This window comes from Crocodylus siamensis, chromosome 12 (assembly GCF_052110815.1).
Source record: "Crocodylus siamensis isolate JL-2025a chromosome 12, ASM5211081v1, whole genome shotgun sequence".
Classification (NCBI taxonomy): domain Eukaryota; kingdom Metazoa; phylum Chordata; order Crocodylia; family Crocodylidae; genus Crocodylus; species Crocodylus siamensis.
The window spans coordinates 49,245,518-49,267,109 of NC_143406.1; the positions used below are offsets into that span (position 1 = coordinate 49,245,518).

Genomic DNA, 21,592 nt, shown 5'->3' on the forward strand with positions numbered 1-21,592 from the left:
GCTGAGGCAGAACAGCAGCAGCTCGGCCCCAGCCAGGAACCAGCCCCTCAGCTTGGCTCAATGTATCTCAAAGTGAGTCCAAGTGCCTCGCTCTGTTCCTGGTGGCTCATGTGTGGTGATGCTGTGTGGGTGGGTGCCACGAGGGAACCTGCATAGACAGATGGAAATCCCAGCCAAAAGCGCTGTCCCAGGTGCTTCTGGGCTGCAGGGGCTGATGGCCATGCACAAGAACCAGGGGCTGGCAGGTGTCTGGATGGCAACCCTGAGCCTTCCCAAGGCCTGTCTGTCACTGGTCACAGCTGCGGTTCTAGACGATCACTGGTATGGAGCAGGGCAGAGACTGCATTCCAGTGTTGCCTGCCCCAGGCAGCCCAAAGCTATGAGTTGGCCCCCAAAAGTCCTGAGATGGGGCATGAAATCCTGGGCTCATCGTACTCCCTTGACCCCCAGGGCTCTGAGCCTTGGCGTGTGCTCAGCTTGTCCCCGCTTGGACCTCCAGGCCTAGAAAATGAAGCCAACAGACACGGAGTTTGCAACCTGGCTCCTGGTTCTGGTAGCCAGGGCGCTGGGAGGGACACCAGTTGTTCTGAAAACTTTGGCAAAACCACAATGCTCCTGTGATCTGGGGGGGGCTCACATTGACAACAGACAGGACAAGATACTTCTATTCAGCTGCAGCTGATGACGGGTCCCTGGGGAAGTTCACTGCAAGGCCAAGCCATGAGATGGCTGGCATCTCAGTGGCTCCGTTCCCAGCTGGCGGGGCAGGTCACCCCTGGCCAAAGCAGAAGCGAGGCCAGGTCAGCTGAAAGGCTGGTAAAAATACCCAGAGAGAAGGAAACAGACTGAAATCCTAGCAAAAAACCCCAGCACCTGGAAGCAGGTCGTGCCTGGGCTAGCTACATGACTGGAGGCACACCAGTGTCTTAAACACCCTGAAAGCATGGGCTGGGGCTAGAGATCAGCTCACCTGACACCAGGCTGAGCATGGCAGAGGCAAGCATTCCTGGGCAGTGCCCAGCCAGATGTGATTGGCATGTGACCGGTGCTGCTGGTCTCAGAGAGATATGCCGTGCCCCCCGCTGTGGTGCCTCCTCCCCTAGGAGGGGTCTGCTTCCTCTATTGTCCATTTCCTATCTGACATGGGTGCTGTACTTCACGTGTTTCTCATACGCTTGGGCTGGGAGCGCAGGTCTGGATTCAGGCTGGGCCCCGGGTGTGAAACAAATACCTGGGGTTGGGATAAGAGCCCCTGGGGCTGGGACTAGGGGAGATGGGGCTTGGCTCTGCTCTGTACAGCTCCAGGGCCGGGGGGTGAATTGCAATCTCAGCTCTCCAAGAGGGTGGGGAGGTGGAAGGTGGGGTAGCAGGGCACTTCCCTCTCTGCCACTTGTTTCCCCTTTAGCTAGAATGATTGCTTAAGTGAATGGCACACTTTGGAGTTTGACCCGTGGGCCTTGACAGCAAGAACACATTTCTCACCAGAGGAGCCAGGGACACAGAGAGCATCTAGGGGGTGGGGTAGGCCAATTAGTTTAACTTTGCCCATAAACTTTCCTTCTCGTCCCTTGTGACACCGTTCACAGCTTCGTTGGCAAAGCCCAATCCCCTGGCAATATTTAAGCCGTGCTGTCAGCTGGCAGGAGGCTGCTGGTGCCGCGCGCAGGGGAGCAGAATGAGACCTGGCCGGACACAGTAAGTGCCCTCAGCTTCTACCTTGCGCTTGGGAACTCTGGGGATCCTGGCAGGTTCGGTTCTGCTCTAGGCTTCGCTAGCCCTGTGCAGCCCAGGGAAGGCTTAAAATATCCTGCATGAGAAGCCGTGGGAACAATACAGTCCCCCTGGTGTTGGGGACCACGTGGGCAGCCACCTCGGCTGGGACCATTGATGCAGGGCTGGCTCATTCTGATGCCGTGGATGTCGTCCCCTCCAAGCCCCTGCCTAGCGGAGCGCTGCCGCTCATGCCAAGGGAGCCGGGGAGACCAGGCTGTGACCTGAATTCACAACACAGGCAAACTTTCCACTGGCCCCAGGCACAGCAAGCACTGACAACCAGCAGCAGCAGAGCTTCCTATGCCCCTCGGGCCCTGCCAGGGGATCCTGCCAACAGACCAGTACCTGTTTAGCCAGTCTCCTCTGGGAAGGTAACTCCCTCCTGTTTTGCTGGGCACTGTACAAGTGTTGCACCCTAGACCCGCACACGCTTCAGGAGAGGCAGGAAGGAACCAGCCCCAGCGCAGAGGGTCCAGCCCTCCACATGGTTGAGTGCCTGCAGCAGGCACTATAGGGCTGTGTGAGGCTTTGGACAAAGCTTTGGATCCGGAGAAGCTTTAGACACTTCGGGGTCCGAAGCGGCATGCCCAGGTCAAGGCGCTGGCCTCATTCGGCTTCCCGAAGCGCTTCGAAGCCGCCTTGGAGATCCAGCCATAGGGTATAATGGGGAAACAATAAAATATCTATAACTTTGTTGTTTTTTGTCTGATTTGGATGAAGGTTTCAGGGGTGGTAGGCACTGCAGAGAGGATGAAGCCTGCCAAGTTTCAAGAAGATTGGTGCAGGGGTTTGGGGGGAACAGCACCCCAAATTCTTGAAAGCAAAACTCACGTCACGTCTATGTGTTACACCCCAGGGGGGTCAAAACTGCAGGGGTGGCAGCCCTTACTGAGGCCACGAAGCCTGCCGAGTTTCAAGCAGATCGGTGCTGGAGTTTGGGGGGAACTGCCCCTCAAGCTGCAGACAAGCAAAACTGGTGCCGGGGTGCTGTGGGACTGACTGTCACTGTCTCGGCTGCAGGCCTGGCTGCTGCGCTGCTGTGTTCCCAGTTACCAATCAATCAATCAATCATGATTCACTCAGGGACCAGGGATCAGCTCAATACACAGGACTCAGCTACTACACAACGACCTAAGGAGCGTCAATTAGCACCTACAACACCAGGCTAAGGAGAGGAAAGACTCAATACAGACAATCAACTGCCCCAAGACAGACACGGTCTTGGCACAAGTTGTGCCCATCAGCAGCTAGGGGTGCGGGGCCCCAGGACCCCCCTGCACCGATCTCCTCCACACCTGGCAGCATCACAGCAGGGGCCACCATCCCTGCAGCTGTCACCCCGCCGCGCCTTAGCACACGCAGTGTCACCCACGTCACGAATTCTGCTTGTCCACAGCTTGGGGGGCAGTTCCCCCCAAACCCCTGCACTGATCTCCTTGAAACGTGGCAGGCTTTGCGGCCTCAGTAAGAGCCACCACCCCTGCAGTTTTCACCCCGCTGTGGTGTGACACAACCGTGATGAGTCTGGCTTTCAAGAATCTGGAGTACAGTTCCCCCCAAACTCCTGCACCGATATTCTTGAAACTTGGCAGGTTTCGTGCTCTCAGCAGAGGCTACCATCCCCGCAGGTTTCATCCAAATTGGACAAGAAACAACAAAGTTATAGATATATTTTCATTGATTCCCCATTATACCCTATGGCCAGATCTCTGAGGCGGCTCCAAAGCTTCGGCTGGATCGAGGTGGAAACCCAGTCAGAGGTCTGGATCGGATCGCCGACATCCAAAGTGCCCAGATCCAAAGCCGGATCGGATCGCTGTCAACTCGCGCAGGCCTAAGGCACTACCTGTCAGCAGAGCTTCAGGGACCAAGCTTTGCTTGGGCCTGGGGCTGTGGCGAGGGGAGGGGTGGAGTAGCTGCAGAAATGCCAGGCGGCAGCAGCACCAAGTACGGTGCATTCCCATGTGCTGCTCTCAAGACAGGCACTGGACCATAACTTCCAAGGGGACTCGTTCCACCTCTTCCAGGTGTACAGCCACAGCTCCCCATGATGCAGCGTGTTGGAGGGCTGGGCTCCAGACAGGCATTCAGGATGCAGGGGCTGGCCAGCCAGCTGCCCAGTGCACTGCAAAGCAGGGAAGGCTGTGCTGTCCTCCTGGTCCATCTGCAGTGTTGGCTCCACACGTGATGGCATTAGATGAGCTCCTGGGAGCCTGCCCTATGCAGGTGCAGGGACAAGCTGTGCCCCACAGGAAAGCTGTGTCCAGCCTGTGGGCTGTCTGGGGCTGGTAGCTGCTGGTCAGAGCTGTCTCCTGGCGATGCTAATTCAGCCTGTGTTGGGCAACAGGTGAGGCCAGTGATGGAAGCACAGTGAACACTCACGGAGGAGGGGCTGTCCCAGCTCATGCTTCCTGGAGGGGGCTGGGACGTCCTGTGGGAGAACTCGTTTGTCTGCTCCTGGCTGCTCCGTGCTGCACAGGGCTGCTCCGTGCCACTGCCAGAGCAGCAGCAGGCAGACGCTGCCCCGCAGAAGCAGGGTGCAGCTCAGTCTCAGGTCCCTTGAGGGAGGCAGGCTCCCCCTCCCCTCTTTCTTCGGGTAGAAGCACGAGGGCTGTGCTGCAAGTGCCCAAGGGATCTGCCTGTCTGCCAGTGGGTGCCAAGGGAGCAAGGAGCAGCAAACGCCCCCAGCCTGACCAGGCTGTCACCAAGGCCCCGGAGCCGCTTCCACCCCAGCCCCCTGAGGGGCTATGACACAGTGAGTGAGCCCCTGAACCGGAGCCCTGTCCTAGGGAACCACCTTTGTGCACACCAGGGGCAGGAGAGGTAAAGGTTTTTCAGGGCAGCACTGGACAGCGAGATGCTGGTGGGACCCAGGGAGACCTCGCTCAGTGCGCCTTCTCAAACTGAAGAAGGCCCGGTGGTGGGAAGGGGGGGGGGGGGGGAGGATACTCCCTGGCCCCTACAGCATCACCTGCTCCCTGTCTGTGGCTGCCGGAGCCACTCACCTGGGACCTGTCCTGCAGCAGGTGTTTCCCTTGGAGACAACGGATACTGACTCCCAGCCTCCAGACTCTCCCCAGGGAAAGCATCTGTGCCCTAGCTGCACAGGGCACCAGCAGGGCACTTGGGCTGCTCAGCCCAGCCAGTGCCCCACATGCCGCCCTGCAGCCAGGCGGGGAAGAACAGGCTCATAAAAGAGAACTAAAAATTGGCCCATTCCCCCTTGCTGCAAGTGCCCTGGGGATGCAGGAAGCCCCTGGTTAGGAGCCGGCAGCGCAGCCCTCTGACCCCGCTGCAGGATTCCAGCCGGTCCCTGCACACCCTGCCCAGGCTGTTCGTATATCAGCTGCTCACACAGGGCTTGCCCTGGGACCTCCATGCCCTGCCCAGGGCTGAGGGTTCATACTCTGCTTGGCGCGAGGCTGCCAAGTCTCCTCATGCTGGGTGCTGTGTGGAGGGGTTGGTTCTCAGAGCCAGGAGTCTGGGCTTGCCAGTGAGGTGATTCGAGCTGGCTCCTCTGGGCCTGGCCCAGCCCTTAAGAGGGTCAAGCAGGAAAATTTCCACTGCTCCCCCCGCACTGCTGGCTTCACCGACTAGACTGCCCGAGCCACCCTCCTTGGCTCAGTCTCCAGCTGCTCCATGGCAGTGACAGGGATCCCTGGCCGCAGCTGAATGCAACTGTCTCCCCTGCAGCACTGGCCTGAGCAGAATCCTGGCCACAGCCAGGGTGCCCAAGCCCCGCGGGGCGCTCGGCATAGAGTTGTGCTGCTGGAGCTGCGTGCCTCCCAGTAACAGTGAGCCTGCTCTCACCCAGATAAATGCACCCGGAGGAAGAGGAGTGCCGCCCTGACCAGCAGCCATGGAGAGCACCCACAGCACTCCGCCTGGCACCTCCATCACGCCCAAGTGGGACGCGTTTCCTCAGCACACGCTGGAAGCCATAGACATTGCTGTCCTCGTCCTGTACTTCCTCTTTGTCCTGGCCGTCGGACTGTGGGTAAGGCAGTACCTCTGCAGGTCTCCCAGCTGCGCTGGCATAGTCCATCTGTGCCTGGCTCCATCAGGTCTCCAGCTTGGCCACGGCATCCCACGGGCTGTGCTGGAGAGGTCTATGCACGGGGGACTCCAGGGTTGTGAGTCTGGTCCCAACCTGATCAGTGTTACCCGGGATGCAGCGGATGTCAGAAGACACGTTGCTCTGTACCATCATTGGCTCACGCGCCTCATGGATCTGGAGTGGGCCTGTTGGCAACAGGGCACTGGGCTTGCAGGGTGCTAGGGCCACGTGCATGGGGGTCTGACATTCTTGCCCTGTCTTTCCTCCCCAGTCCATGTGGAAGACCCAGAGGAACACGGTGAAGGGCTACTTCCTGGCTGGTGGGGACATGGTGTGGTGGCCCGTAAGTGTTGCCTGGGTGATGCTTGCATCCTGTGGGATCCCTGTGCTGAGAGGATGCCAGTGTATTGCAGACACGAGGACCGGAGTGTGCCGCTTGCTTCCCTGGTGCTCAGCTCCCTGGCCAGGCTCAGTGCTTTCCTCCAGTTTTGAGCTGGAATTTGCAAAGCCTGGGGTGGACAGGTCTCTGGGAGGAGACACCCAACTGGTGCCCTGGCATCCTGGACTGCTGCACCCATTCTCACAGGGCCCCTTTGCTTGTCTGAGGGGCTCCCAGTGTGGAGGCAAGGACTGTGATGCCCTGGTGGCAGGCAGGAGGAAACTTCCGGCCTGGTTCTGTTCCTGTGAAAACGCCCTGCTGACGGGAACACCCTGCTGAATCAGAAGCAGGGAGCCCTGGAGCAAACCTTGGGATGAGCAACAGGCCCTGAGGGAAGGAAGGATGCTGGGCAGAGGTGCCTGGAGAGTAAAGCAGACAGGGAAAAGGGGAGGAAAGGCAGCAAGGGATGGCAGGATTTCACTGCTTTGGGCTGCAGGAAGGTGAAGCCCAGGCCCTGGAGCTGGCGTGACTGCGTGAGTGGTTTGGATGAGGCTTACCCAAGGGTCACCCCTAAGTCTGACTCCCTCTTTCCCTGCAGGTGGGCGCCTCCCTGTTTGCCAGCAATGTGGGCAGTGGGCATTTCATTGGCCTGGCAGGATCGGGGGCAGCCTCGGGTATCGCTGCTACAGCCTACGAGTGGAACGTGAGTGCGGCCATGGCTCTCGGGAGCGTGGGCCCCCGTCTAGCTCCTGCCAGGTGGCACCACTGAGTCGCTCTCCACCTCTCTGCTGGAGGATGCTCTGCTTGTGCTGTCTCAGGATGAGGCATGACGAAGCTGGGAGGTGTGGGTCCATTGGGCTGCACTCTGAGTTAGGGTCCTGCCCAGCTGTACTGTGCTTCTGTAGCAGCTCAGATCAATACACTCCTGCTGCGCAGGCTTGGTGGGGGCAGCACTGTCTTGTCACTGTGCTGGATCCAACAGTTCCTCTCCTGATCTGGAGTCTAGTCCCCAACTCCAGATGCCTAGAGCCCTCCAGGATGAGCTGGAGAACCGTGGCCAGGTGCTGGCTCCACGGAGCCTCTGTGACAGCTGGGCAGAGGCCCAGACACACGGTCACATGTGGAGGCATGTGTGTGCAGGAGCTATCTGACCCCAGCACTGCCAGCCCCTGACCTGCATCTCCCCTTCCTTCGCAGGGCATGTTCTGTGTCTTGGTGCTGGCCTGGCTATTCCTTCCGATTTACATAGCAGCAGGGGTGAGTATACAGCTGGGCTGGGTGCAGCAGTTGCCTTCGCAACCCTCTTGTTCAGTGCACAGGTTTGGTTAGGAAGGCCGGTGCTTCAGGCAAAGCTCCTGCAGAAGCTGTGTCCCCTTCACTCACTCATGGGTCTGCTCTGCTCACTCAGTGACAGTCAGCAGGTCGTATCCAGGGGCTCTCCCCAGGGAGGGGAGTCAGGAAACTCCTTGCAGGAAGTTGTGACTGCCCAAGTAAGAGGGGGGATGAGGAAGGGGTGGCCTAGCCCTTGCCTGGATCCCTGGATGCTATGTTTCCCTGCCAAAATTAAGTGCCCCCTTGGAAACAGACACCTGAGCTCAGGGGAAGTGGCACATCCCTGACACAGGAATGGGAGGAGGAATTCCTGGGTCCTCGAGACAGACACAGCCAAGCCACTGGCACAAATGGCTTTACCAGTACAGGCGATCGCCTGGGTAGCAAAGCCAGAGCTCTGGGGCTCAGCACTCCTGGCCCCAGGGGGCTCGAAGAGCCCAGAGAAAGCAGAGGATAGAGCAGGCAGAGCTCTCATAGCACTGGAGGGGAAGCGGGCACTGTTATTGCCATCTGCAAGTGGCTGCATTGGCCCGTGTGCCAGACCTGAGTGGCAAGACACTGGTGCTGTTCAGTGCCCAAGAGACCATGATACTGAGGCACATGCAGCCCAATGCCAACAGAGCCACCAGCTGGGACCCTCTGCCCAGCCTCTGCCACTCAGAGAGAGCTGCTGCATGGCCCCTCCTCTGGCAGGCTCTCCGTCCATGCAGGTCACCACCATGCCCGAGTACTTGAGGCGCCGCTTCGGAGGCAAAAGGATCCAGATCTTCCTGGCGGTTCTCTACTTGTTCATCTACATCTTCACCAAGATCTCTGTAAGTGAGGGTATGGGAAGGCAGCTGAGGCAAATGCTCTTGGGAGGTGGCTGTCAGCACTGAGAAATACAGGTGGGGTTTGGCCCTGGACACATCCTGCAAGGAGGGCTGCGAAAGCACCCAAGGGGGCACAAGAGGGAGCAGCAGGATGTGCTGCAGGAGCAGGGAGCATGGTGAGAATGGCTCATACCGCCCTCGTTCCTGTGAATGTCTGGTGTTCAATCCCTGCACCAGGGTAACTGCCCAGGTCTTGCCATGTTCAGACGCGACCCCAGTGTCAGCAGGATGGATGGGAAAGTGTGAGCCAGGAGCCTGCTGTCTCCTCTAGTGATTTACTGCTCTCAGGACTTTCAATAAATAATTTAATCAATCCTTGTGCAACACCTTGCTGGCTACTAATTAACTACCCCATGGAGGTGGGGTTGGGCCAAATGAGAAAACTCCTGGCAGGTGTTTGTCCTCTGAGTCCAGGGCCCAGCTGTGCCTGGCTGCACCTTTGAAGCTGACCATGGATGGGGGGCAGGGGGAGGAGGTGGGGCTGCACTGGGGAGTGATGTGCCTCAGGGAAAGCTGCTCTGAAAACTGATGGAAAACAGCCAGCCAGAAGGGAGTAAAAAGGCAGGCAGGTTGGGACCCACTGCACATCCTGCACTCACACAGCCCCACTGGGCTCACTTGTGATGACACTCACTCTCTCTGCCATTAGGTGGACATGTATGCGGGGGCCCTGTTCATCCAGCAGGCGCTGCACTGGGACCTCTATGTGGCAGTCACGGGTCTGCTGGCCATCACAGCAGTGTACACAGTAGCAGGTGTGTCTCCACACTGCAAACCCCAGACAGGACATAGCACCGTGCCACAGCCCCCCTTTGCCCAGGTGTACAGGATAACCTGCACTGGCACCGTGCTTGCTTTGCTCTCTGCATGTCCCACTGTTGATCATGCCACAGCTAATGAAAGGTGCTTGCCCTTTCCAGCAGCCAAGCCAGGCAAAGCCCTGAAAGAGGATACAGCATGTAAGCATGTGCCAGTATCATCCCTTGGTGCCCTCATGGGCTGCCCAAGGCGGCCTCTGTTTCAGTTCAGCCCATGAGCAATTTCAGGCAAATGTCCCCAGGGAGCTGGTCTCAGTCCTCCCACTACAGTCAGAACAAGCCACATCTTTGGGACACCTCAGGCCAAGCCTGGGGGCTGGAGAGCTTGGCAGCCCCCTTTGGCAGTGCAGGAGCCGTCGCTGCTCAAAACAGCCCATCCCCCATGACTCATCTCTTCTGCTTTCCCATCAGGTGGCCTGGCAGCTGTGATCTACACGGATGCCCTGCAGACCTTCATCATGCTGATCGGGGCGCTAACACTCATGGGTTTTAGTGAGTATGCACCAGGGAGCCAGGGGGGCCTTCACCTGACAATGCCCGGGCTCCCAGCCTGAGCCTGGGCAAACAGAGCAAACCAACCCACTTCATTGGTCCTGATAGTCCCAGGAGAACAGCTGGGCTTGCCATTCATACCATGATCATTCCCAATGAGGGAAAAATGCATAGATGCTCCATGAAAATATTAAAAGGAAAGCCATGGTCTGAACCTGCAAATACCATATCAATACCATACCAGAGCCATCCAAACCTCTCGATCGGTAACTAATGACATATAAACTGTGATTGCCACTCTAGATCCAATTCCACTAACATACCTGAGGGGGCAGGTAGTCGTGGTAGGCTGTAATCAGGCTGAAGGCAGGGCAGGGTTGCACCATAAAGACTAGCTTGTTCTGAAAGGCATAAGATTTCATGGGCAATGCAGCATCTGCTTCCTGTGCTCTCTTTTAGGCTTTGCTAAGGTCGGTGGGATTGAAGCTCTGCAAGCCAAATACTTCAGTGCCATTGCCAGCAGCCACAAAGCAAACAGCAGCTGTGGCTTGCCGCGACACGATGCCTTCCACATTTTCCGAGACCCTGTCACCTCTGACCTCCCCTGGCCGGGCGTTCTGGTTGGAATGACCATCCCGTCCCTTTGGTACTGGTGTACAGATCAGGTGGGTCATGGCTTGTTGGATAATATAACCTTTAGATGTGCTGTGAGGCCAGTCAAGATTCAGAACAGCCCCAGGCTTGCGACAGAGCCCAGGTTGACTGGGAATCTGGTGGCTTCAAACCCAAATCCGGAGTCACTGACCCCCCGGCAGCGTGTAGCCGACTGCTTTAGGACCGTCAGAACACAGGAGTGAAATGTGCACGACACGAACCCGCAACAGAAGGGGCTGGCATGAACCCACATGACCTCACATCCTTCTCTCTGCTTAACGATACTAATGGCCTGATTGCTCATTATCTCCTGCCACTGACAGCCAGATTATCTTGGGCTCCCAGAGCCAAGGGGCAGCCGGACACAGAAACCCACATCCCACCACCATGTTACTCTTTCCACTTGCCACCAGACCCTGAACAAACTGTTCTCCTGATTCACAGGTCATCGTCCAAAGGTCCCTGGCTGCTAAGAACCTCTCTCATGCCAAAGGAGGCTCACTGATGACCTCCTACCTGAAGATCTTGCCCCTCTTCATGATGGTGATGCCAGGCATGATCAGCCGGATCCTCTTCCCAGGTAAGAGCTGAGGGAGATGTGTCCAGGTCTGTCATCATGGACTGCAGTGGCTGCGCAGCACCCAGTGGACAGGCCCTGCAGAACAAAAAAAAGGCTGTGATGGCTCAAGTGCCAGGAGCAGAAGGGTGCTATTCACCCCAGAGATTTCCTTTCAGGTCACAGACCTGGTCTTACCCTGGTGGATTCAAATAAGGCAAGCTTGGAGTGGATGGCAGTAACTATTTTTTCCTTCTAATGGATTTGTTAGTCTGCTCCTCACTTGCTCTTGGGAACCAGACCCTTTCCTTAACGAGGCATGTCTCAAGCCACCAGGACTCCCAGTACTAACTCAGCTCCCGATGCTGCTTTCTTTGGGCCTGGAGCCCAGGTCTACAGCACTGAGGAAAGGGACAGCCTTGAGCCACTAGCCCCCTAATGGTGCCCAGGGCCTGGCCACACACAGGCCAGCCTTTGTCAGCATGTGCCATTCACTTCAGGCAAGACAGCTGTCACAGGGAAGGAGACAGGGCATGAGGAAAGCCAGCTGTGCAGCACATTTTGGATGAGGGCTGTTTACACTGCTGGGAGCTGAGGAAGGCAAATGCCCAGTGCTCCACATGCTCCTCTGCCTAGAAGGGCAGGCCCACATCATCCTCTGCTTATAACTTAGCAGGACTCATTCCTCACAGCTCCTGATTGCTGCCCCCTCCCCAATCTCTCACAGATCTGGTGGCTTGTGCGGACCCAGAGGTCTGCAAGCAAATCTGTGGCAACCCGTCCGGCTGCTCTGACATTGCCTACCCCAAGCTGGTCATCGAGCTCCTGCCCCTAGGTAAGAAGCTTGCTCATGAGGACAGGTGCAAAGCTAGGCCTACAGCACCAGTGTCATGGCGAGGGGAGTGGGTCACCGAGAGGCTGATCAGGGGCTGTCAGGGACTCCCCAGCACTTGTGATTTCTAAGCCAAGACGAGATGTTATAAAGGAGGTCATGGTATAAACAGGAGTTACCCCCAGTGGCTCCTGCATCTGGTATTGTACAAGTGCTTTGACCTGATGGTCCCAGGAGCCCCTGCCAGCCCTGTCCATTATCTTCCTGTTGGGGAGCCTGGCTCCAGCACATGGAAAGTCTATGTATGCCGCTGGGCATGGCTGGTTCCCTAGAGGGCGAGGGCCATGGCTGTGACCATCACCATAGCATCTGGGTATCTGGAGCCCTCCAGGGAGCACAATCACTGTCCATGCAGGAGTGGGCAGATGGGGCCTGTCCCCTACTTGTAGCTCAGGTGCCTCTCAGCCACCCAGCAGGCAGGACAGAGGAAAGCCTGTGCCCCGCCCCGCGAGGAGACTAGGGCAGCCATAAGGGTACAGGGGGATAAGCTTTTTTGGGCTGGGGGGGCTGCTGCCTGCAGCACAAAGGGTCAAGCTCAGGAGTGTGCAGCAGGTGGTTGTCAGAGGGGCCTGCCCCGAGAGGGACGCTGGGCTCAGGCTGCTTTCCATGGGCAGCAATGAGACGGGTGCCCCTACCTTGGTCTGTAGGGCTCCGGGGCCTGATGATGTCAGTGATGATTGCGGCCCTCATGTCCTCCCTGACGTCTATCTTCAACAGCGCCAGCACCATCTTCACCATCGACCTGTGGCGCCACTTCCGGCCCCGCTCCTCAGAGTGGGAGCTCATGGTTGTTGGCAGGTAGGGCCCAGTGCAGCCCAGCAGGCTGTGGGGTAGGCAAGTGGGGCTGGGGCCTGGAGAGGTTCCCATGGCTCCCGTCTATCCTGGTGGGACCTAGGAACAAAGGGGAGCAGACCCAGGCCCTTCTGGCTCAGGGCACGTTCTGCGGAACAGCCACAGTCACAAACTCCTTCCAAGGGTCTTGGGCAGGAATCCAACCCCATCGGCTGATGGCAGAGCTGAGGCATGGTGAGGTCACAGCAGTGGCACAGACCATGTAGAAGTGGCATCTGTGAGAGGCTGGACTTGGCTGAGAAAGGAGTGGGACTGAGCCACATAGACCATGGACCAGATGACCAAGAGCTGAGTCCTGAAGAGCACCATCATGCTAAGAAGGGGCGATGGGGGTAGAGGGGGAATTGCTCAAGCAGTGGCTGGAGGAGAAGGGGCAGTGACTGGCTTTCCTGGGCAGGGTGTTTGTGCTGCTGCTCGTCGTGGTCTCCATCCTGTGGATCCCACTGGTGCAGGCCAGCCAGGGGGGGCAGCTCTTCATCTACATCCAGTCCATCAGCTCCTACCTGCAGCCCCCCGTGGCCATGGTTTTCATCCTGGGCTGCTTCTGGAAGAGGACAAATGAGAAGGTATTACCCCAGTGCCCCACGGTGTGTGCTGGGAGCTCAGCTTAGCCTCCCTCAGAGTAGCCAGAGGGGCAGGGGCTTGGTGCACCCACAGCACAGCACCTGCAGTATGACAGTGCCTTGGGAAGGCCTTACCCCGATGGGAGGTGCCAGGAAGTGCACCCACCCCATGCCACTGCCCTGCTCCTCCTGGGCAGCCAATGAGATGGTTGCATGAGGGGATAGAGCCTCTGCCTGGTTCCTCTCCATCAGCAGGACACTGGCTGGGGTAGGGCAGATGTTCGCACACAACACCAGCATGAGGAGGAAGACATAGTGGCTGGGCCAACCAGGCTCCCTTCCCTTCCCACCTGGACAGAGCAGCTAGCAAGGTGCTGGGCCTGGGTGCTGTGCACAGACAGAATGCCAACATGCGCTTCCTATTCCCATGATCTTTGCTCCCCAGGGTGCGTTCTGGGGCCTGGTGGTGGGGCTGCTGCTGGGCCTCATTCGGATGGTGCTGGACTTCATCTACCCCCAGCCACAGTGCAGCCAGCCAGACACCAGACCCGCTGTGGTGAAATACGTGCACTACCTCTACTTCTCTATGATCCTTGCTGCCATCACCACCATCACGGCCATGGTCGTGAGCCTGCTGACAGACCCCCCTTCCGAGGAAATGGTGAGTCACCCCCTGTAGGTTCCTTTTGCTCCTCTCTCACGGAGGTGTGGGAATGTCCCAGGTCACACGTATGTCAGCAATGCGGGACGGGAGTCTTCATGCATCCTTTGCATGTGGGAACATCATGATACCACAACAGGGCCGTGGTCTGGACAGCCGCCCTGTCCTGTGAAGTCACAGCCCCAATATGTCTCACTTCATCTGTGACGAATCTGCCGCTTCCCCCAAATAGTTTTTGGTATCAGGTGTCTCCTTGATGAGCTCCTGGCTGGTTCCCCACAGAACCCCTTGGCTAGATCCCTTCTTAGGGAAGTACACATAACCCATCCTGCTTGATACAGGTCAAATCTCACCAGGCAAACAGAGGCACCTGCCCCCACCAGGGCCTGGCCCTGCATCATGGTGCCATAGCCCAGATAATGCAAAAGGAAGAGCCCTGCAGAACCAGGCACAGGTTGCAGGCCTGGGGCAATGGGCCACCTGCCACGTGAGGTTATCCCCCATGGGAGCAGAGCTCTGGCACTAAAAATTGTCCCTGTGGTTAGTGATGTTAGCAGCTCTGAGCGTGCGGCTTGGGTGTCAGACCAGAACTCAGCCCTGAGACTTCCTAAAAGGTGCCGCCCCTCCAAGCTGATGCATCCCCTTAAAACTACTTTCTATAACACCCCTCTTCCTGCCACCAGATCAGTCGTCTTACCTGGTCCACCCGCTGGGATCCACCACCCACGAAAGCTGCAGCTGGTGGCTCTTTTCCTGATGCTGTAAGTGGAGGAGGCAAAGCTGAGTGTCCGGCCGTCCCGATGGATTTCAGTGTCGCTTCTGAAAGCATTCCCAACGACAACACAAGTGAGTGCCCCATTGCTCCCCACAGCAGCCACTGCAGTTAAACCCAACCCCAGGCACTTCAGAAAGGCAGGAAGCATTAAATGATTCCTGCAGTATCTTTCAGATTGCTTGTCTCCACGATACTAAATGCCTTTTACCTGCTAAGACTGTAGATCAGGGGCTTATGTTTCACCTACACCTCTTGATAGAATGGCACGTGCTTGCTATCAAACAGGGAGCTGGACAGGGACAGGGCACTGAAAATGGTGTGCACCACTGTGTTAAGGGGTTGAACTGCCCATGGGATGGGAGAGCTGAAAACTGGGAGCAAAACTGCAAGCATTTCCCTGAAAGCCCACTTCTCATCCTACTGGTATCTTCAGACCAGCTCTTGCATCAGGGAAAGCAGAGAAGTCCAAGCTGCACTCTCAGGGGGCGGTGAAGGAGGGCTTGCTGTTTTTGTTGGCATGTTTTCCTTGCCTGCGTTGGGTGCAGACATGTCACCCAAGCCTGCATTTCTCACACTTTAGAAATGATGACTGTCACAGGTCTGGAAAGCCTGGGCTTATTTCAGCAGCTTTCCAGACTTTGTGGCTGCAGATTCCTTTACATGCAACAAAAGCAGCAGGAAGAGGGGCAAGGAATGAATAGAGAGGACTGAGGGGGTGGGCTTGCTGCAACCGGCATTCCAGCTCCCTCCTTGTGTGCTGGGTCCTGGCATTCCCGGTTCCTCATCCAGCTGCACGTGCCGTCCTGCAATGGAGTTTGGGGAACCTGCAGCCACAAGCCTGGGGCTTGGAATAGGCAGAGCGCTAGTCCGAGAGGTGAAAGCACAAGGAGTGCAATGGGAACTGATGGGCACCAGCTGATACGGGTGATGGGTAGTGTCCTGTGAAACACTGGGGCTGCAGGTTTTGAACTGAGACCTGCAGGGCAGGAATGAGACCGCAGGGATAAGCGGAACCCACTAGAGGAGTCCCCTAGATCTTGGTGGTTCACACGCTCCTGTGAGGAGCTGCAGCCTGGGTTGTGTATGTGGCAGTGTTAAAGTGATGTGTTTAGGAGTGCTGGTGTTCAAGGCTCGTCCCCTACATGGACTTCGCACCTCACTGTTTACTATTGCTCTAGGTGCTGCCCGCACCAAAAGGCGCTCCAAGGCGATGAGGATCTTCCTGTGGCTCTGTGGGATGGAGAGCCAACACGAGCGCTCCCCTGAGGACGCAGTTCCCACTAAGCCCGAGCCGGTTGTGGCTGCCCTGCATGAGGACCCGTTGGTGAAACACGTCCTGAACGTGAACCTGATCCTCTGCATGTGCGCCGGGATCTTTCTCTGGGGTTACTATGCCTAGTGCTTCGCCACAGGACACCAGGGACACCGTCACCTAATCCCAGGCCTTCCTGTTTAGATGGGTGTAAATAGTAATAATTATTAACTAAGAGGTGATGCAGTCTGCGATCCTTCCTCACGTGCCGCAGGGGAACACCCAGAGAGAGCCTTGCCGCCGCGCCGGACGAAGGGCTTGGGCCCACCTCTAGGGCCAGGACGCCCAAGCACGGGGAGCTTAGCCACATCCACCGCGGATGGGCCCGCTGGGAGCCGTTCCATGGAGCGATGCATCCTCCGACCACTGGGAAAGGGTGGTCTGAGCATGGCCCCAGGGCCACATCCACCTCTCCGAGCAGAGTCGCCTGGCCCACGCGGTCTGGGGAACTGAACGTGGGGGAGCGGCGGCCACGCTCGCTGCCGGCAGCCCTGGGGCGATGCGCGCTGCTGCCGCTCAGCCTCCCACCCCGGCCCCAGACGCCACATCTGCCCTTCTCGCCCGGGCCGCCGACCCCGCCCCGCCCGGGGGTGCGACCATCGAGAGGAGGTGCCAGAGCGCCCCGCGCTATGGTGCGGCCGAGAGGGCGCCGCCATGTCGGGCGCCCACCTGGCGCTGCGCAAGGCCTCGGGCCGGGCCGCGTCGCTCGTGCCGACGCCGCTGCCGCGGAGCACCCTGCTGGGCGCGCTAGAGGAGCGGCGGCGGGCACAGTTCAAGGTGCCGGGGGGTCCGGGGGGCGGGGGGGCGCGGGGAGGGGAGCCTGCCCCGGCCGCCCGCGGAGCCCCCGGCGCTTGTCTCCGCGCAGAAGTTCCTGCTGCACCGGCTCTTCTTCGTGGCCAGGCTGCCCGAGGGCGCCGACGGCGGCGAGGTCACAGGTACATGCGCCGTTACCGCGCATGCGCGCGACTACCCGGGGCCCTCGCGGCCGTTACCGCGCATGCGCAGAGCTGCCCGGATCCCAACCGTCCCCCCAAAACCAGTTGTGGTGCATGCGCTAAGCGGAACGGCCGCCTCCTGGCTACTACTGCGCATGCGTGTAGCTGCCCTGCCCCAACTGTTTCCCTCGCTTCCTGTGCTGCGTCTGCGCCACGCTGCCCAGCGCCTACCCTTCCTTCACGGTCGCATTGCGCATGCGCTTGGCTGCTCACGTGCTGGCACCAGGTCGGGGCGCCCTCTTGGCAGCGCGAGGCTGGCGCATGCGGGGGCCGCGTCCGCCCTGTTTGTCGTCGAAGGCGTCGAGGCGGAGCAGCAAGAGCCGCCTGTGCAAGGGGACAGCTCGCGGAGGCCGCCACGTCTTGCACCCAGGGCTTGCAGAGGGGTGGGGCAGAAGCCATGCAACAAGCCCCCCGGTTGCAGGCAGGCCTGGAGGCATGGGTGAAGGCCCTGGTTGGGTCGCCGCATGAACGCGAGCGGGTGGGGCAGGAGCGGCTGCGTTTCTTTTTGCTCACCCGCCGCGGCGCTGGGCACCATTCCCTCGGCCACACAGACGTGTTTTTTACAGCCCTCTGGTGGCACAATCTAGTGCACCCTCCACATTTGTGCCTGGGCAGTGATGTCAAATAGCAGGAACCACAGCAGTGCAGTAGCCTTAGTTGGTGCAGCCTCTCTAGGGGCAGTGCCTGCGGGTCAGTACAGCCCCTTTATGCCATCCTGCACATGGCCGCCTGTGCTTTACAGGCCATCCGCACCTCCCAGTAAGTGTGGTGGGCCTGTTGTGGCAGTGACGAGCAGCGTGCCCCCCAGACGGGCATGGTGCCTCTTGGCAGCACCGGCGGACAGTCATTTGAATTCCCTGGAGCATCAGGCTCTTTCACTTGGTATCTCCCTTTTTGCTAAGGAGTGGCGCAAAGAGGGCGCCAAGTATCAAGCCACGCTGAAGTGAAAGGGGAGATGCTGTGTTTTAAAGCAAGACACGGATTTGGTGCCCCACATTCAGTGAGGACTCTGCTCAGTCGGTCATGTGATTAGAGTCTGGTGAATGCTTTGCTGGAGGAGCAGAGGTGCTGCACCAGCTGGCTCCATCAACAGACAGGGGCAAGGATTCTTCTCCCAGCGTTTCGTAAGCACACTCGGCTCTGCGGGACCTTGAGTGCTTCGTCATTAAAGCCCACTAGCTACACAGCTAAGTATTAAGCACATGAGATAAAGGGAATTTGGGGCCATCTGTATGCTTTGGACAGTGAGAACAAAGTGTTTTTGGTGCGCTGTGCTACGAACAAGCCCGATGCTGACTGCCTTTGAGGCTGAGATAAGTTCCCATAGGATAACCATTTATCCAGTCTTTGCTTTTCAAATAAGGTTACCATGAAAGGCTGTTTCAGAAGATATTGAAATACCACCTTGGAGAGCCTGTCTCGGGTCTGCTGCTGCTTTACCCCAACTCTATTCTTCATATCGTAGAGGTAGGTTAAGTAGATCTCAGTGTTACTATATTCTGCAGCTTCTGAGTCCACGCCAGGATTGAAATACAAGGCATGAGGCCTTTCAGTGGATGTAGTGGTGTTAGCAACTAGAACACCAAGGACCATCCCATTCCACTCAAGCAATTACCCTGGTTTGTGAGCCTGCCTTCAGAGGCTGGACATATCCTGTCTGGAGTCCAGGGGAATGATCTCCTCACCAAAGGCTGAGCACACCACCCACCTCTGGGTGGGAGCTGGAAGGGATTCCAGTCATAGACCAGTGAAAGCTGACCAGTTGTTTTATACACTTTCGTCGTTTGGGCCTAGTTTGTAACAGCTCCGTCTTCCCTTGCAGTCATCCAGTGGCACAATCTATCGTATCCTCCACGATCTAGCTTCTCTCCAAAGTCAAGGTCCTAGGTAAGCGTTTCCCAACGGACAGGGTGCTTCCTCTAGGGATAACATGAGCTTCTGGTATGATTATAATAAAACTTGACTCAGTTAGTGTTTCTTTCTGGCAAAGGCCTGGAGACCATGATATCCATGAAATCGGCCTCTAAGCCTATTGCACTTTCCTCTTTAAAGTCAAACATCTCTATTTAACCCCCTTTCACCCTTCTGGTGTCCCATGCTCCTTTTCTCATTCTCTGCCAAATGGAGAAACTAGGAGGATGACATTTAGACAACTGGCAAGCCCCTTGGACTTGCTCTCTCCAGTATGCCTTGGATTTTAATTTTTAAGCAGAAGCCTTCATAATTCAGAGAACAGCAAGTCCAAGTCCTAATGTGATTTCAGTGCAATTTCTGTATCTTGCTTCAAAAAGAAGGTGATGTGTAAAATGGGGGAGGGCAGCAGATTGATGTGGTGAGAAAAATCACCTCTCTGAGGCTTCTGCTTTCATTTTGTAACTAGCTCCCATCACACATCTGTACGTGCTCCTTGTTCTACTAACACACAATATTGTATCTTCCAAGTCCTAGCTTCCTTCCAAAGTGAAGAGTAACGTGTAATTACCCTCCTAAGCATCAGATTAAGTTGTGATGGGGTAAGGAAATCAGGTTTTCAGTTGCTAGATCCAAAACAGAGATGGGGAAAGTACCAAAATATGAGCAGTAAGTTTCCCCGAACACATGGTAGGTAACACCTCATTGTGCAGAATAATCAGACTAATGCTTTACCATCAGTGCTTTGCTACAGGAAATTAAGATTTTAGTGGTGTCACATAACATCCCAACCAAGCTGTTCCTGCAGTGGTATGTCACCATGGTGACTCTGCCTGTGACATACCTGGAAGATGTGACACAATCACAGTCTACAGAAGAGGTTGTCACCGAGTGCCTTACTCTCCTGCTGAAACTGGGCGCCTACATTTCAAAGACATTTAAGGTGACATTTAAATGGATCTAAAGGGTAAAACTAAAGGCAGAGGTATGAGGCTTTTTTTTAAGCAAGGTTGCTTTTAGCAAACTTGCATTAATGGATGCTAACGGGTACTGGCTCATGTGCATTTAGTGACAGAATCTAGCAGCTGTATAGGGATGGAGAAATGAAGGCCTGTGATGTCTGTTTTTAAACTCTTCCAAACTACATTACCTGGGTGTTGAAATAAGTTGTATCTTGTAGTCCATCAAGTAATATATTAACTCGAGTCGAAGACACTAGACATTTTTCTCCTGAACTTAATGACTTAATTGACCATTTATAGAGTTGTCAGTCAGTCCACTCTAACACGCACATCCCTATTAAAGGGTAAACAGAAAGGGGCAATAAAACCTGCTGCACTGTGCTGGGCACATTGCTGGGTAGCGTCAGGCAGTATTTTTCTACTAATGCTGAACATGATCCTGAAGTATTCTCTCTTTACCATGAAGGTTAGCAGCAAGGCATTGGGCAACAACCTACACACACTTGTACCCAACCTCCTAATCCCAGCAGAGACCATTAACTATTTGTGTAATGCCAAGGACTGTCTGAGTCCAGAGGAGTTCCTGAAAATGTATAAGGGCCCTTTACAGTCAGCCATGGACTCAGGTACATTATCACCACAGTTAAGAGTAGAAACAACTTATCTGTGGCAACAGGATAGCATTTATCTACTGAGCCAAAGTACAGGGTTGACTGTCCAGGAAGAGTATACAATAAAAGTTGAAGAATCTTCCAGTATTCGACTCAGTAACCGGAGTCTCTCAGCTGGCTATTCCCCCCCACCCCTCCAGTAGTGGCTGGGGCAAGTTATCATCATCCTTTTAAACAGCTCCTCTGCAGCCATGGCCCTTGTCCTGTAGGTACAAAAATGACATGGTCCCTTTGGCATGAGAGGAATGCAGGTTTATGCCCATTACAGAAAGAGCCTTGAGCCTCCCTTCATGCCACCAGCCCGCTCAGGCTGAGCAGAGGCAAATGTGCCCCTGAAGGTGCTCTGAACACAATGTGGTTTCAGTTTCCTGTGCACACACGAAGCACCAGCTGTGTAAGGGGCTGAGGACCATGGCACATCCTATTTCTTTCAGGCGAGCTTGCTGTTTTGACTAAGACAGCTAGGTAGATAGCCGGAAGAGTTTGGCTTTAGAGGGATCACTCAGCTGCTTGGGGGAATATTGGCTTGATTTTTTAAGTGCTTCAGCTTTCGTTTTCCCCTCTCACAGAAACTGTGTGGCCTACCCCTGGTCATCTGTTTGCCTAGACGTATCAGAACCTATCCAAAGCATTCTTCCTTAGCATTTGAGCATGTAGTCATAGTGCAAACAGCAGAGAAACAAAGGAGCGCAGAAGAACACAGAGCTAGCATGGCGGTCGGACACATAGTAGAAGAGGGGTAGTCATTAGTCCCCTGGTATTGGCATGGAAGTACATGGGAAGGAGTCAGGAGGCCTTCAGTGCAAGTCACTTGTTGATCATCTGCCGAATTGTACACAAATAAAGAGACGCTTTTAAACAATGTCGTGGAATTAGCGACCCTTTGTGCAGGAGTTATGCCAAGGTGGAATCTAGCTCTGAATCTTACACTTGGATGACATGAGTCACTATATTAGGAACAGTTGCTATCTTCGTGCCAAGCACATAAAAATGCAAACGCAGCTCCCGGTCTTAATTCTGTGCAGATTAGTGTGCACCAGGGTTCAAAGGCAGCAATGGAGCAGC

General features: G+C 56.3%; 2 protein-coding genes and 2 long non-coding RNA genes across 7 annotated transcripts in view; 2 read left to right on the forward strand and 2 right to left on the reverse strand.

Moving 5' to 3' along the window:
- LOC149855163 (uncharacterized) overlaps positions 1-12,599 on the reverse strand; it is a 64,835-nt gene extending 52,236 nt beyond the window's left edge. The window contains exons 1-3 of one of the 2 annotated variants that reach the window (XR_016438652.1): positions 12,461-12,599; positions 10,894-11,032; positions 10,047-10,124 (exon numbers count right to left, since the gene is read on the reverse strand). This is a non-coding gene — a long non-coding RNA (uncharacterized LOC149855163). The remainder of the gene's footprint in view (positions 1-10,046; positions 10,125-10,893; positions 11,033-12,460) is intronic. The other variant, XR_016438653.1, reaches the window with a different exon arrangement.
- SLC5A11 (solute carrier family 5 member 11) lies at positions 1,572-16,133 on the forward strand. 2 transcript variants are annotated; one of them, XM_090023653.1, is made up of 16 exons: positions 1,572-1,695; positions 5,588-5,770; positions 6,102-6,173; positions 6,808-6,912; positions 7,407-7,466; positions 8,252-8,356; positions 9,063-9,168; positions 9,643-9,723; positions 10,183-10,388; positions 10,822-10,957; positions 11,661-11,768; positions 12,473-12,623; positions 13,075-13,243; positions 13,686-13,901; positions 14,585-14,747; positions 15,855-16,133. In XM_090023653.1, the coding sequence occupies exons 2-16, from the start codon at positions 5,633-5,635 to the stop codon at positions 16,073-16,075; spliced, it is 2,037 nt and encodes a 678-aa protein (XP_089879779.1). In that variant the 5' UTR covers positions 1,572-1,695; positions 5,588-5,632; the 3' UTR covers positions 16,076-16,133. The 2 variants fall into 2 exon arrangements, with proteins under 2 accessions (XP_089879779.1, XP_089879780.1); XM_090023654.1 differs by lacking the exon at positions 1,572-1,695 and adding an exon at positions 4,293-4,528.
- On the reverse strand, positions 13,102-16,778 carry LOC149855165 (uncharacterized). 2 transcript variants are annotated; one of them, XR_016438654.1, is made up of 4 exons: positions 16,658-16,778; positions 14,599-14,720; positions 13,815-14,067; positions 13,124-13,221 (listed from the first exon to the last, which is right to left on the reverse strand). It is a non-coding gene; the product is annotated as an uncharacterized LOC149855165 (long non-coding RNA). The 2 variants fall into 2 exon arrangements; XR_016438655.1 differs by lacking the exon at positions 13,815-14,067 and having other exon boundaries at positions 13,102-13,221.
- On the forward strand, positions 16,643-21,539 carry TEX47 (testis expressed 47). The gene is made up of 7 exons (XM_090023655.1): positions 16,643-16,765; positions 16,854-16,923; positions 18,347-18,450; positions 18,806-18,870; positions 19,636-19,837; positions 20,323-20,482; positions 21,097-21,539. Exons 1-7 carry the CDS (start codon positions 16,643-16,645, stop codon positions 21,132-21,134), a joined length of 762 nt encoding a protein of 253 aa, XP_089879781.1. The 3' UTR covers positions 21,135-21,539.
- Positions 21,540-21,592: the final 53 nt, after the last annotated feature.